At 42.5% G+C, this 16,563-nt stretch overlaps 1 protein-coding gene across 2 annotated transcripts in view; it reads right to left on the reverse strand.

Moving 5' to 3' along the window:
* The window catches only part of SEMA5A (semaphorin 5A), a 2,281,219-nt gene that overhangs the window by 500,159 nt on the left and 1,764,497 nt on the right, over positions 1–16,563 (reverse strand). For both annotated transcript variants that reach the window (XM_069613729.1, XM_069613730.1), the window contains one exon: positions 6,025–6,168. In XM_069613729.1, coding sequence (XP_069469830.1) covers positions 6,025–6,168 — 144 coding nt within the window. The remainder of the gene's footprint in view (positions 1–6,024; positions 6,169–16,563) is intronic.

A 16,563-nucleotide genomic window follows, 5' to 3' on the forward strand; every position in this document is an offset into this window, starting at 1 on the left:
ATAAAGGGCATTGTGATAGTCAATTTTGGATAGAATTTTCCCTCGGATTACGTGCACTAATTTAAATTGGTCAAAGAGCAGACATATTTTCCAAACAACCAGATATTCCCGTTGAAAAACGGTCCTGTAAATCAAGCCCCCAGAGTTTTCAACTAAGTTAGAATTGACATGCGGCTGGTGTACACTAAAAAGGAAATGGACTCCTTATTTTGCTTACGGACACTGGCTGAGTTTAAGACAATAGTTCTGGAGCATCTTCGGCTCAGCCACTTTAGGTCCATGTATTGATTGATGGTGGTTAGGATATTTGCATGTTTTGGCATTACCCTGAGAGTGATTGTTGGTTAATTTGAATTATGGTTTGGTATCATCGTGGTAGCAGTAACAACACACATCAACAGTGATTTATGACTGGTGGCTGAAGCTTATAGGAACCGTGGATCTCCACGCTAGGTTGTATATTTGTGGTGCTGCTTGGTTTGTAGTTAACCAGTTATCTCACGCTAACCATTTGTGGGTTTCCAAATGGACAGAGCTCCTGCAGTCCAACTTCTGAGTATATGTATTTAGCTAGGATTCGAACCCCCTTGTACGTTGGCACTGGATCGGGTAATGACCCGTTTTCAATTGGTGGTACGTTCTGTTATTCTTCAATAATATTGGACACCTTCTAGGTTTGTTGAGAAACGGTTGTATTTTTATTATGTCAGTTGCTCACACCTCTTTGTTGTTTGACATTGGTTGTCACTTTTGTGACATGCATCTTAGTGTGTACGTTGTTATAATTACTGATCATAAAGGTACCACGATCGCCAATCGCAGCAGATCTCTGAGAGACCGTCAGACTACACAGAACCAAACCGGCAACGGATGCCATTAAGCAGACCACCAACCAAATGACTACCAGAGACCCAACGGGGACAACTAAATACAACCAACTGCCTTGAGAAAGACCAGCGGTTGAAACACGTGTCGGCACTCAAAAATCTCAAGCATCTAGCGTTCATAGGGTTCAAAGTAGCACATACACAAATAATTGCTAAATGATGATTGAAAAAGGGCCAAAAGACAATCAGTAATTTTGCTAAAATCTGGCAATTCTTCCGGGTCAAGTTGGAACAAACTGGAAAAGCAAAAGCAGTTTAAAATGTTGTCTGCTGCTAGGAAAGCATAACTGATCGAGGAAACCTGTGCTTATCTGAAATATGGGTGCAGCTTCATCTGATACACACACATTTTGGAAGATTGAGGTTGAATGGCCCTACTTGTTGTAAAACTCTCAACTCCAAGATATAAGACATGCGCCAGTTAGATTTCTGTAAAGTGAATTTAATTTGTCATAGTTTTGCCCTTAGATGACACGTGTTTTGGCTCATGGCACCTTTCTCAAATCAGGGCTCATGCTTGCATAGTAGTCTCAGGGACACGTGTTTCGGCTTATGGCGCCTTTCTCAAATCAGGGCTCATGCAGAAATATTGCAATATACAAGATATACAATTAAAGTAAAAACCAAAGTAAACAATACATCAGCATTTTGTTATATCACAAGATTTTTTTGCAATCTGAATGTGTACATACATGTTTAAAAAATTGTAATTTTGTAATTTATTTTATTTGTAAAGCGCCCCAGGCCCTCGGGCAACCGGGCGCATCATCTTGAAGGCAGTTACATACAGAATATTTACAGAACAATACAGAAGATATATACACAGTTACAGTATGCTACCAGACAAAGCCATATCTTGAATACGGGTTTCAGACATCCTGCAAGAACAGCCAGGATTTAATTTTTTTCTTGAAAGTTTGAAAAGAAGGGTCAGTTCTGATAGGAGTGGGCAAGGAGTTCCAAAGCTTAGTGGCTAGGACCGGGAAGCTCACCCCGCCAGCTTTTTGGAGTTTGAATCTGGGTAATGTGAGGCTGTGAATATGTGGAGTTCTAGTAGGCCGCGTGGTGGTGAGGAGTGTGAATCGGGAGGCTAGGTAAGGAGGTGCTTTGTTGTCCAGGCCTTTGTGTATCAAGGCTAGCGTTTTCAAAGCGATTCTGTGTTTTACTGGGAGCCAGCGTAAGTCGGAGTGGGTGTTGGAGATGTGGGATCGCCTGGGGATATTGAGGGCGGCACTGATGGCATTGTTCTGGACTGTTTGCAGTTTGTTGTGGTTAGATTGTCTGGTCCCCAGGTAGAGGGCACTGCAGTAGTCAATTTTTGACATAATGAGTGTTCTTGCCAGTGTGATACAATTGTGTGGGTTGAGGAAAGGTCTGCAGGCAGTGATTAGTTTGCAGGTGTAAGCTGAGGCTGACCTAACTGCATTTGTTTGCCTGTTCAGCGAGAGGGTCGAGTCCAGACAGACACCAAGGGTTTTAGTATCTCCTGATACCACGATGTCATTACCATCAATTTTGAACGACTTGAAGGCTTGGTTTAATTTGCTAAGATGTTGGGACAAGCCTAATAGTAGTACCTCCGTCTTTTCGTTGTTAAGGAATAATTTGTGTTGTGCATCCAAGCCTGGATGACCAGATAGACATTGTTCAGAGATTTAGAGACGGCTGTGTGATCACCAGTGATGGGAATGAGTATCTGGGTGTCGTCCGCATAATTGGTGTAGGTGACACCCAGATAGTCGAGCACATCGAAGAGGGGTTTGGTGAACACATTGTAGAGGGTGGGTGATACACAGGGTCCTTGGGGGACACCGCAGGGAATTGGTGAGGGGTCAGCAGATGCTAGTGGCGAGAAAACCTGCATGGATCTATTGCTTAAGAAGGAGTGGATCCACGCATTGGCGGAGTCCGAGAAGTGAGCTGCAGATTTGAGATGCTGGCAAAGTATTTGATGATTGACCAGATCAAATGCCGCAGATAGGTCTAGGAGAAGGAGTAGCGCTAGCTTCCCATTGTCTTTTAGTATCTCCATTTGGGTTTTCAAATCGATTAGGTCTGTATCTGTGCCATGTTTGGAGCGGAAACCGGATTGTCTTAGTCCCAGAATCTAGCTTTATAATCATTTATATAAAGCAGGGACAGCATACAAGCATTCAAATCTCACAGCTCTCTGAGCATCCATTACAAACAATGATTTAAGTAGTACAACTTCGTCATAAATGACGTCATCACATTATATCAGTTTACAAAAACCTATGGGGAATGCAGATTTGTTTCTGGTGGTGTCTACATATACACTCTATGGGTTTCAAACATCTAATTGGGTTATACTTGTCAGATGGCTCCTCCTAGGAACACCCTGTGAGAAACCTGAAGGTGTCTTCCTGACTAGTCCCCGGTGGTCTGTCAACTAGGTGGCCAGAACAAGCCATTCCTATTGGATCCAGTTCCTGGGGATAGACCAGTGAGGGAGGATCACCTGGATGGTGGGTCCTTCAGGAGTGGAAGTGGGACACCAACGGGTGAGACATGGTATCCCCATTCTTACAACATCTTTTCCCTTTTCCCCATCCTACCATGTAGGATACTCAAACACTCTACCCCCGGCCCCACTTTTTCTGACAAAAACACTTTCGCACAGCACGAAAGACAACGGACTAACACTAGGGCCATTTACCTGACATGTCCCAACACAAGCGTCAGGCAAAGTGAGGCAATTGACCAGAATCACACACACACCTGACAGCCCTTTTCCTTCCCCAGAGGGATAAAAGGTGGAGCACGAGAGCACATGACGAGCAAGTCACACCGCACGACAAGACTGCTATCCAAACATGGCAGTTCAAGAGGAGGCGAGAATTGAGAGGTTGACAAGGATAGAAGCGGCCTTGCCGTTTCCAACCCACACCCGCAAAGCCTCTGAAGAAGTAATCATAAGACCGTGAACAATAACCAATGTGTGTTGCAGCAGATGTCAACGGGACACGGAGCATATCTACACTGATAAGCAGGACAGAGAGAGATGCCTGCTACCGTGGTAGCATCCTTGACTCCAAATACAAGACCAGCCAACGGTTCATCACAGACGTTGAGTCGAGGGGAGAGCCAATAAGAAACCGAGCGGTGTTGAACGACAGTCACAAAGTGGCAAAATAAGGGAAGATCAAGGAACTGTTAACATTAAGGGAAAACCAGCTGCAGAAGGGTCCGCCACCAGATGGGTGCTTACTCAAGAGACTCTGGTTGACCCCCCCCTTTTTTTTAAACTACCGGTACCAGAAGGCCTTGGGAGCGGTGCATGGAAAAGGTCAGTGGTCATACAGGGGTCTAGCAAAATCTTCTGTACAGTCGAAAGTCTTTGACCGACAAACCATTGGAAAGCTAAGGGAGCTGAATCCCGAAAAGTGAGAAAGCAAAAGGAACATTGTGTTGACAGGAGTGAACCCGACAGAGGGAGGTCCACAGTGAATTGTTTAAAAAGACATTAAAACTTGTTAATGTAACAGTTAAGATTGTTTGTAAAAAGCCATAGTGAACTCGACAGAGGGAAGCTAACATTCAAGAGGGGTCTGAGCCAGGAAGAGAGGGATCCAGGGGTGAAAGGCCATCACCCAATGACAAGTGAATGCCGTAGAATACCCAACATGGGGAGGCAAACATATGAGAAGCGTCTGAGTCTGGAAGAGGGGGACCCAGGGGTGAAGTCATCAGCCAATGTACATTGGAAAGAAACTTTTTGTTTGTTATTTGTTAACACATTAGGTCCTCAGAGGCAAGAGACTTGTTGTAGAAAAGAGACTTATCCACCAAAGGTCCTGATACCTGAGAACGGAACTGTCATCTCATGCTGGGAAAGCTCGAGTGTGTGCTATGCTCCGGAGTCCTGCCTTGTACCGTGTTCAAAACGTGGGGAAGGGAGACCCCGGCTACCAGATCCTGACTCATCATTTGTTAACACTTCTTTCTTTCTTGTGAACACCATCCAAACTCTTTTTGTATTTAGTTGTAAGGATTGGCAATAGGTTTTTTAGTATAGTATAGTATAGTATAGTATAGTATAGTATAGTATAGTATAGTATAGGCCCTTTTATTTGGCAAGACACCATTAGGACTGCCTTATTATTATTTGAGGGTCGTAGCGTGCTCCTATTTTAGATTTAGGTTTAGATTAGGCGTTTTTCCAAACAGCTTATACAATTAAATAAACACCCTTTCTAGAGTGTTAGGCAGGCAAACGATGCTCAGAAAGTATTGCAATGAAAGAAACAGGCAATGCAATAATCTAGCCCATCCAGACCAATGTCCATATGCATGTGTACTCATTCTTCTATTGGGACTATTGTACTGATGTGGCAGGATTGTTATGCTATGGGAAGCTAAATTATGCCCTCTCATACATTTAGGCCTCAGATCCCCATGTTGCCTTTGCATGAGGCATCCCTTTGCACTCAGCTCCTCTGACATGTCCACACCCACCTGGAGCAGATTCGACCAAGCCCCTGTAACAAGGCAAAGGGGCACATCAGACCTTCTCTTCCGTTTGCTCTCTAGAAGTGTAGCATTAGCACCATATATGGTAGATAACAGTAGTGTTTCTGCGAATGCTTCTTATCCATATTACAACACAATGAACCAGCCCATGTACCCGCAAAGGCTATGTGACAAGGTCAAAAGTCAGATCTTGACAGTTTTCGCCAAATTTCTGCAATGTCATGGCAAGTGCCACCCACCATTGTGAACATTCTTTAATATATTAGTGATTTGCTTATGACATGGAATATAACGTGTGCTCCAAAGGAGGTGTCTTCAGGACTCAGAGTGACAACTGCCCACCACTTGTCCTTCTGTATTTCCTGCTTATCAGTTGATAGGTTCTCTGTATGCTGTTTATTTTCTATCTAATACAAGAAGCTTACTTTATCCATCAGTCCGGGGTTTAGTCTCCTTATTGCTGCAAGTTGAGGCTAAGGCCAAGGTGACCCTTGGGAAGGGGTCAACCATGGCTACCACAGTACTTACCATCCTGCATTGCAACGATTAGACATTGAAAACGTTCTCATTTTGACCGCAGATACATACTAAGAAAGTTTAATAAAAACAATGATTTTATGTAACATTTAAATCTCATATGACCCACCTCTCTTCTCGGTTCTGTCCCACACAAACACGGCCTCCATGACGAGGAGTTGGGTTGCTGCAGGAGCGTTGCCGCACTTGGAAGCCAATGCCACAGCTAGTACTGCAAGTTGACCATGCAGTCCAAGGGGTCCATCCCCCATTCCTGTGTGGACAAAAATGTGAGACTTTGACTATGTATACTGCGGATGCATATAACAGTGTATGATTATTTTTTATTAATTTCTGTGCACAATATCAATTGTTTTAGCAGCTGCATGAGGGAGATTACATTGATACATGAAACATCATGTGAATCTCGAACATTATCATTTTATTTCAAGAATAGCATGAGCCCAAGATAAGAAGTACCCTTTGGCCAATTTTAGATAAAACGTGATATAGAAATGTAAAATAGCCAGGGAGCTTAGAGCAGACAAAGAATGTTTGTCTCGCAGATGGACTAGACAATTGTGATAGTTGGGGTGCACCGTTAGTCATTTGGAGAGAATGCCAAAGCACCTGGGCCCCCCTTGAGAATGTGCGACTTCAAATTGTACAGTGTAAAACCCTTGGTCTGGATGGAGGCACATCCAGTCAGATTCTAAGCGGGTGTATGCTAGGCCTCCAGTAAAGTGATCAAGACTGCAGTGTCGCAAAGTAGAGAGCGTTGAAGTCAAATGATGACTACCTGTGTCTGACAAGGAGGGGGGGTTGCAAGCAGTGCAACGCTGCTCGCCCAATGCTTTGCTCTTAATGATACAATTAACAGCAAGGTTTATTTTAAACACGATCTAAAGAAACTGTTTTTTTCTGCAACTGTGCCCCACCATGTGCCTTAGAATTAATGTTTTAGTTTATAAAGTTTTATTTTATTCCGATCCAAATTACAAACAGATAATCTCCAATATGACAGTGAACAATCATACATAATTTAACATTTTCAAATACGCTCCATAATAAGGCCACTAGATAGTAATGAAAGTTAAGAAAACAAGTAAAAACAGAATTGTATCATGAGGATCAATACAACAACTGTGTAGACACGCAAGTAAAAGATTTGGTATAGAGAAAGGAAAAGAAACAGAAAAGAAAAAAAGGTGTATGTACATAATACATCATATTTATAGATATAAACAGTAATACAATCAATGCTATCAATATGAAATATGACTAAACATTAATATGATTGAAATAATTAACAAAGAGTAGCCATTTTGTGTCTTGTTTGATAGAGACAGAGTGCGCGTGGCGAAACATTTCTCCATTCTATGTACATCACAGATATTGTTCCATCATCCTTTAATAGAAATGTTAGTCAAATCTTTCCAATTGGAAGGAGTATAAATAAATCAAAACAATGAAACATGTTTTAATTTTTCCTGCATTAAAGGATAGACTTTCCAACAGGATATTAGTTTGATTTAACGGCATAGACATTGTATGCATGGACTTTTCCAGATGGACAACTCGAGTGGCAACATCTTCAGCCACGCTAACTCTTCTCTCTGCCTCTTCAATTCTGTTTTCAAACTTCGTACATTGCTCATCCAGTTGTTGGAGTTTAATGGTTGTAGTTTCCATGAAGGGTTTTAAGTGCTCTTCTTTCTAATTAAATGGTCTCCATTTTAGATTGTACAATTGCTTGAACAGGAGGAAGAGAGCCACGTTTTTGCTTTTTTAAAGTGGCCGCTGCTGGCGCAGAAGCTTCTTTATTGACAAAGCCTTTTGCTTAGCCTTTTAGAGAAGCCATAGTGAGAGGCAGATCCGAATGACTCGGAATCACGGATATCCCACTGAAAGGCTTCCCCACCACTTCCCACTTCTTATTGTGATTAGATTGTTCAGAGCACAGCACACCACCAATATATTGCTTGGAGATGGAGGCCGACCAGTCAGACAATATCACTATTACCCGAGCACCTTTGAAGAATTCTAGATAACAGCTGCCAGAGTGTTAAAATAAAGCTTTCCTTTCCACGTGTAGTGCTCAATTATTATTTGGTCACACCCCAATGAGAAAATAACATTGAGAATATGAAGTATTCTCAGTAAAATGTTCATCTTTCAGCAAGAAAAAAATGGACAAAACGACCTATGTGGAAAGATAGTATTGTGAATTCCTGGAAATAGTATTTAAATGCGAAATAAAGTACCTTACCGAGTTTAATTCATTTGATAAGTTCAAATAACAGCAGATTGCCGTTGTTGTGGAGAAAATGACAGCGCCAAGAATAAGGCTGCGTCAAATGTCAGACACAACCCGATGTTGCGGACAGGAGCGGCGGCGTCACTAATCACACAACCCTGCTGCTTTGGGCCTCTTTGCCACCTAACCAAAGGTCGCCGAGGGCAGCGGAAAGCCACGCTATCGCTTGACTGAAGACTTGAGAAAACGAGTAATAGGCAATAGTTTGAAATAATAATAGTATAGCCGCTCAGCAAAGTGATACAAACACGAAAGGAGTCGGAGCCCCGTTTTAACCCGCCATCTCACATAGCGCCCAGCCACGGCCTGTACCTCCGAATTATTGATTAGGATTCCTGTGAAAATAACAAACATTGAAAAGGCAATGCAGTATTTGCAAGTCGCCACATTATATTTAGCTAAAATATACCAGACGCAGCTGCATTATAAAAAAAAGTTTCTCTACAAACAAGAAAACTACACGATTTTGCTGCAAAATCCCTTCAGGATCGACCACTGTGAAAAACAATAACATACTTGCCCATATAAAACACATTGGAAATCATTACCAATGACCATCTGGGGAAAAAATGGCGGTAACAGAATTACTGCCACTTTACCCATGATGCCATACTATGAGTATGGTCCTATAGTGGGGGATTTCCCTCCAGCATTATTCTAGAGGTAAATCCTCACACTTTCTTCAGAAAACCGGCAAAATCGGTAGAATTATCGTGGGGGTAATTCCATTAGCGGTAATTCCGCAAAAAATGCCCCATATAGTCCAATGGACTCTAAAGAAATGGGGATTAACTCTGCCACCATTTATAATCTGGTGGTAATTCCGCCGAACCAAGCAGCGGTATTAGTAATTCCGTTGTGATGTATTTCAGCAGATTTACTGCTAGAATACCACCCAACTCGTAATGAGGCCCATTGTGCTCCAGTGGATCACTTGATCTCAAAGCCAATGTTCTAAAAGAAGATCACACTTGACTGCTCACCAATGTATTTTACGAGGTCCTCTCGAAAGTCAAGTTACACCCTTTATGTGCCTACAGGGTGTTAATGTCGATTCAAACCTGCTACTCAGCATCATATAGCTCATGATAAAAGCTAGTAAGGGCTATGGCTTGGTTTAATTCAAATTGTGCACACCAGAGCAATGCATGGAGTGCTTACTTTGTTGTTTTGGCATTTTCAAAATTGACATTACTTGACAAAAATGCTCAAGTTAATCCAAAAGATGTGATGTGACTTACTCACACATTCGATGGACCACTGCAATTTATGAGAAAAATTAGTGGGGTTGTTTTATGAAATGTTTGATAATTCAAAACAATATTTCTTTGCAGATCATTAAATGAGTCGCAGTAAAATGGAATGAGATGGTATTTTCTAAACATCAGGAGGGCTTTTCATTAACAGAGCAACAGAAATGACGTGTTTGGAGCAGACGCAGCCAGTCTTGCCAAGTGTAGTACAAACATGTTGCTTTGAACATGGTTGAACATTTGGGTTTGCAAAAAACTCACAGGAAACAACAAGAAAAGAAGCTCAGTTCACATTATCCTGGCTGTCTTGTGCTCAATTTTGAATTTCACATCCCTTCCAAGGTGACCTTTAGTAAGTAAGAGCCATGTTCCCTTCTCCAAGTATCCATGAGAATCCCAAATTAGGGGAATGAGATACTCCACTGTAACAAGAGAAGATCCTGCCTGCTTCAGACAGAGAACACTCGTTTAATTCATGTTCCCCATGAACAGTTTTTCCTCACAACAATATCAATTGTAGGGCAAGGCCCTGTATATTCTTTTTAAGAATGAACAACTAACAGTTTGCGCTATTCAACAGTTGGAACTCAAACAAAAGGGCTCTATTGAGGCGATATGCCCCAAAGGTAGCTGGCCGACCCTGTGGGTAATGGCTCGCCATCCAGGTTGAGGGCCAGAGCGCAGCAAAGGTCACTTAACCAGGGTGGCAGTGCAGTTACCTACAGGGTCGGCCCTCCAACTGAGGGTATATTACCATTACCACCCGTGTAGATCCCTACACAGGTGCAAATGTTTTTTTTTACTTTCAAAATAATAATAAAGAAACAAACTGCAGTTTTGTCATCCAGGCAACTCCCTCTTCAATGTTCATGACTGATGTCATGAACATTGAAGAGGAACTGCAGGGAGGACATCGCCAGGACACTCCACAAAGGTAAGTGTATTTTTGGGAAGGGGAACGCTATTAGCACCCATGTAGGGAACTACACAGGTGCTAAGAGTTGAGGGGCCTGGGCAGACAGCGTGATTTAAATCTATTGTGGGAGACAGGGCTTTGTCGCAGGGGAGGCAGTTACTGTGATGTGTACCCACAGCTCTGTTTTGGCCTGAAGTTGGGAGTCTGCCATCACTGAAAAAGGGAAAATATGAAATAACAATGTGCAATTTTATTTCTGTATTGCAGAGAATGTCATAATGAACATTGTACATGTCGTTTTGCTTCACTCATGAACCCTAATTTCTTATAAAGTACCTGAAAAGAATTAGATCAGCTTTGGCCTATTTATTGTGTGTTCTAGTTACTTGTGATGGCAAATAGACAGGTAAAAAGCAAGTACACCAAAACACTGTGAACTGGGAAAAATCATAAAGAGCTGAGCCCCCATATGACAGTTTCCAGGTGACCTGGTAAGTGTATTCTGAGCTGCTACTACTAATAAAATACCATCAATGTAATACCACTAAGATTGAGATGTTGTGCCCTAGTGCGCACCAGGTCTGGTTTTGGGCTTGTCAGCAATATTACCAATATAAGAATAACACCAGGTAGTCATGTGTCTCTGGGGTTCACAAAATACCCCAACAAGTGACAGTAGCGGGAGAGGGTTTGAGAGAGTAGTAGGAGTTGTAGGAAAATAAGAGAGAAGTAGTGGCGGTAGCGTGGTAACAGTAAAGGTGTGCAGTATTGAGGAGGAATAAGGTCAGTAATAACATCTAAGGGTGGAGGTAGGAAGGAGGAGTGTGAGAGTGGAAGAACAGTGGAACGGCGGGAGTGGGAAAATCCTGGGGCCCAGTGCAGAGAAGGGTCAGGAGAGATTGTATGTGCAAGCAGGACAAGTGGAAATGGGTAGAAGGACGCACAAACCCATATGCCCATAGAGTACTTAGCAGGGCTAGGTCAGGGACAACTAGAAGACCCCTAGGGAGTTAGCCAGCCATCATCTGAGGGATATCCTTTTTAGCCTAAGGAAGATACTCAGACAGTAGGGGTTACCTTTCAAAATTACTAACACCCTCACTAGGGACGCCTAGGACAGGAAGGTGGGAGAAGGCAGAGGAAGTTGAGAGAGACCGAGGGATGTCCCTAGCACTAAATCTCCCAAGAGGACCTGGTAGGCCTTAAAGAACCTTGAAAATGGAAGCCATTGGAACCCTTTGTATTTTAATAAACACCCTTAGACTTACTATAAGAGTGGGTGTGGTTATCTGTGGTTGGCCTCGCCATCAAACAGCATACTTCCCAATCCTTAAGGAAATCACAATCATGAAAATGGGCATTATTTCATTAATCATTATAGATGAAGGGAATGTTTTTTGTGTGTGATAATGACCTGTCCCAAAGTTATTGCATGATGCAAAGTTGGGGGCTATAACTCAGGGAAAGGTAATCATCCAAAGTAAACATTCCCCTCCTATGGCATATAAGGCTATTGGCATTTGCATTGTTGTAAGAAAGAATGTGCTTTATTGTGGGGAAGAAAAATTAGCATAAACAAGTAACGTGATGTTAATTTAATGAACATTGAACTGGCAAAAGTAAACTTTACATATTGCTTTTTGTTAACTTGAGGGATTGAACTGTACATGCTCCTCTCTGAATTTACATATCAAAAAACAATTGTTTCAATGCTGCTTTAGTAGGAATGTTTAGAATTAGGTATTTACCAGGGACTATAGATTGCCTTTCAAGCATTTTGATTGGAAGAGAGGCGGTCTATAATGGTATCCATGCCCAAATTAAGCCTTATAGACCAAGGAAGGGAACATTAACAAAGGATAATGACCATCTCCAAATTATTGCCCGAAGCGACATGTTGGGGAAGAGTCATCATCTGAAGCAATCATGACCCCTATGGAGGTCTGTATGGTCATTAGCACATGCAATAATGCAACCAAAAAGGAACGTTTCTTTATTGTGGTACAATTAGCACACTCAGGTAACTTGTAATATTCATTTAATGAAATTCATTTAATGAACAAGGAATGCATAACAGTACAGTTTGCATATTTTGTTTACTATTACTGTTTGTTACTTTGGGGAATTGAAGGCCTATGAACACCTCTTCCTTTTCACAGCTGGATATAATGACCTATGCCAAATCAGAGTTGACAACTTGCCCTGCTTGACCCTGTGATGTTTTTCAGGTGGCTCATTAAATGCAATGGGATGTCTGTCTCCATTCCTGGCAGCCAATAGGCATTGCTGGTGCCTGAATGATTATGCTAGGCACCCTAGGGGGATGGGGGGAGAGAGAGAGAGAGAGAGAGAGAAAGAGAGAGAGAGAGAGAGAGAGAGAGAGAGAGAGAGAGAGAGAGAGAGAGAGAGAGGGAGATGCAATCTAATCACATTTTATGTCAACAAATATGATTGTAAAAATACCGGAGGAGATCAGACGCTGTCAGTCTATGCTAACAGGAATACCCTGGTACTAGTCTGCAGATTAAATCACAATAAATGTTGCTCACAAGTGTTATTATTCCCTGTCATTAATGTTATTATCCCCTGTCATTATGAGTAGAGACACACTTTTCTGAAACAGCGGCAAGCGTCTAGCGCTCCTCACCTAAGATGCAATCACAGGAGACTAATTTAATGATCGTGAGCAGTGTATGACTGTAAACTGTAGGCTTGGGTGGAAAACATGACACACTGTGCTTGTAATTTAGACTATGTTGACTACTTTAAAATGTTTCATATGAATGCCAGGTGTGAAATGTTGGTAAGAGAAAACAAAATAGGCAAATGAGTGCATCTTTTTAGAAAATAGTAGCCATTGACGTTGATGGCTGTAACACTATCGAAAGAAAGCTGGTAAGATATAGCACAGCGAGTGTCTTGGCCAATAACGCTGTCATAAATTAAATCACTTTCTTCATAATGAGGATAAGAGAATGTTGATGAGTTTAAGGAGGAAAATGCGTGGGAAAGAGCAGAAATAAAGAACAATGATAAATTAAAACCTCCCCACCATGCTGAACCGTAATTGATTATATAACTACTTGGGACTGCTGATCCCAGCTGGCTTATCCACTCTTAAAAGTCATCCAAGATCTTTCTTCCAGAATGATCTTCGGCATAAATGGCAAATTACTGCTAGCCTTCTAATTATATTTCAATTTGCACTCATGGAGTAGATCACATCACATCATTGTGACCTCTGTGTCTTAAAATAATGTATTGTGCTGTAATTCTAAGACCACAAATTGTCTTTCAAGTCAAACTGTAAATAACATTTTCCAACACATTTCTAGCAATATTGTAAAACATCAATTGCACACGGGCAAGTACCGGCTTAAGTACCGCTTTCCCGCTTGCCTCTCTGTCACGCTGCTGCGCTGCTGGATTTCCTTTGGGCCTTCGGATCCTGCTTCTATCTAAAGAAAGCGTACTTTCAGCATACTTTCAGCATTATTCATCGCTTTCACAGTGATTGACATTTCAAATCAATGATCCCGCCCCAGATTTGCAGAGATTGGCTCCTGTTTTAAGCCTATGGTTGCTTGTTAGCTACTTATTGCTCGTGCACGCGCACAGCATGCGTGCACACGGGCAAGTACCGGCTCAAGTACCGCTTTCCCGCTTGCCTCTCTGTCACGCTGCTACGCTGCTGGATTTCCTTTGGACCTTCGGATCCTGCTTCTATCTAAAGAAAGGTGACTTTTGTGGCTTCTACTCATCAGTGCCTGGCACGGATTTAGTGACTTTTATTGACGCTGACCCCTCTTTTTGTTTCAGCGTACTTTCAGCGTACTTTCAGCATTATTCATCGCTTTCACAGTGATTGACATTTCAAATCAATGATCCCGCCCCAGATTTGCAGGGATTGGCTCCTGTTTTAAGCCTATGGTTGCTTGTTAGCTACTTATTGCTCGCGCACGCGCACAGCACGCACGCACACGGGCAAGTACCGACTCAAGTACCGCTTTCCCGCTTACCCGCGTTAGCTGCGGTCTGTGGCTGCGGTCTGTTGACTTTAATTTATTGTTCATTGTTCATGATTTGCTTGATCCACACTTGATATTAATCTATGTTTTATTCTGATTTTCAGTGTTTTACTTGTATTGTTATTTTAGAATTTTTGTCACTCTCTAATGAGCAAATTTGCAGTTTTATTTTAAGGTTATTGGTAAGCCTTTAGCACTATCTCGTTGCATCTTTTTTGATAATTGTTGAATGGTGTTTTACACCTACAACTTACTACAAACATGCCTAACAATGCATGTGCTCTCCTCAACCTAACTGCTTGTGGACAAGTAACAGCTCAATTGCGCTGGCTCCTTTTCTAGCGCCTCGTGTCTTTGGCCCAATAATGCCCGCCAAATGTACTTTTCCTCCAGCATCGAATGAAGCACCCCAAACGCTGAACTTGAATCATCCTTCAACCTCACATATCCCTAGACTCAATGCCTTATCCTCCACTATCAACAAATCACCAGCTACCTATCAATCTCCACAGGCTCACATGAATACTCACTCATTGTCTGATGTCACAATGCTTAATTCAGTTAATCTTCATTCCTTGGCCCCACACAAAGGGTCTGTTCCCTCACCAATCAAATTCCCTTCTTTGCATCCTGATGCCTCAGATATTTCCATTCATGCATCCTCGAGTGCTTTACCTATTTCTTCGAAGTCTGAAGAAACTCTTGCTGAGATTTCTATCCACTCCTCAGCCATCCGTTCATACTCGTTTATTCATTCATTTGCCATGCCCACGCCTCGAGTCCCACAAGCACTCCCCTCAACTGCCCTGCCCCACCAACTTGCATTCATTCAAGCTGCCCTCACTTCTATTAACCTTGCAATTTCAACCATGAGTAAACTGTACGATACTATAGATCACAAACTTTTGAATCAATCTGCTCTGTTTGAAGAACTTGCCAAATGGCTACATGCACACAGCTCTCCACCCAGTATCATATCACCCATTAACTCTCCCTCTACCCATCCTCAATCACGGACTCCTAATCATCTCAATGCCATTGCTGACAATGAGCGAGAACCCAACCATCCATCTTTGGATTGCTTCATTGTTCCCTTGACGAGTCACCTTCCCTCTATACCAGGCGTCATTAGACCTATTGTTGTTCCCCCTTTGCCATTGATGCCAATTTTGCAGGACGTCCTTGCTGACTCTGCTCCCTCAGCACCAATTCCTTCAGATGTTGCTCCCGAGTCCTCTTCCATTCCCTCGTTCCCACCTGCACCTCAAATTTCTATACCTGAGTCTACGCCTGTTCCCTCTTTGCCTTCTGAATCAGCTCTTACCCCCATGCCTGTTCCAATTTCAGATGCTTCTTCTCATGTGCCAATTTTGTCTTCCCTCCCAAGCCAACCTTTATCAGGTTCTTCTTCTGTGGACATCACAGGGTCAAAAGCTATCCCCATTGCTAAACCATCAAATCGAAGATCTTGCCCTGCAATCAAGAAAACCAAAAAACTTGGCTGCTTTAAAACACTCAAAACATACTCTCACAGCTTTCTTCAAAGCTCTAGGACAGTCTTCTAAATCCACTACGTCCTCTATTAGTCCTTCTGTGTCCCCTCAACTTCAACCCTCTTCTATTCTGAAAAACATAGAGCCCCTAGCTCCCTCTTCAAGATCACTGTCCCCTTCCCCGGTCACTCATCCAGTGTCCCTTTCCCCATTAAATCAGGAAGTTCAATCTCTTGAACATCATGAGCAACCACATCAGTCGGTTGCACCGACACTACCACCACAAACACAAACTATGCCTCTTCAATCCTTGCCTAACTTATCAATTGTTCCCACCAATCCTCCCACCATGGATGTACACTTTGATTACAAAGCAAGCATTGATGCCTATTTAGCTTTGCGTTTGTGCCATCTGCAGATTCCTACAGGTCCTTTAATCACGTCATCTTCCAGGATGTCTGATTCAGCTCCTGCCATACAAACTCAAACAAACAGTGTGCAGATCGCTCCTCCAACCAAAAAGAATGTTACTTTTTGATCTCCTTCCATCTCGCCCACTCCTCAGACACATACTCCTGCTGCTTCCGCACTATCAGATTTAAAAGCCAGTGTCGATGCTTACTTAGCTTCGCGATTAGGCCCTACGCAGACTTGTCATGAAG

This window comes from Ambystoma mexicanum, chromosome 5p (genome assembly GCF_040938575.1).
Source record: "Ambystoma mexicanum isolate Mex_15411 chromosome 5p, UKY_AmexF1_1, whole genome shotgun sequence".
Lineage (NCBI taxonomy): Eukaryota > Metazoa > Chordata > Amphibia > Caudata > Ambystomatidae > Ambystoma > Ambystoma mexicanum.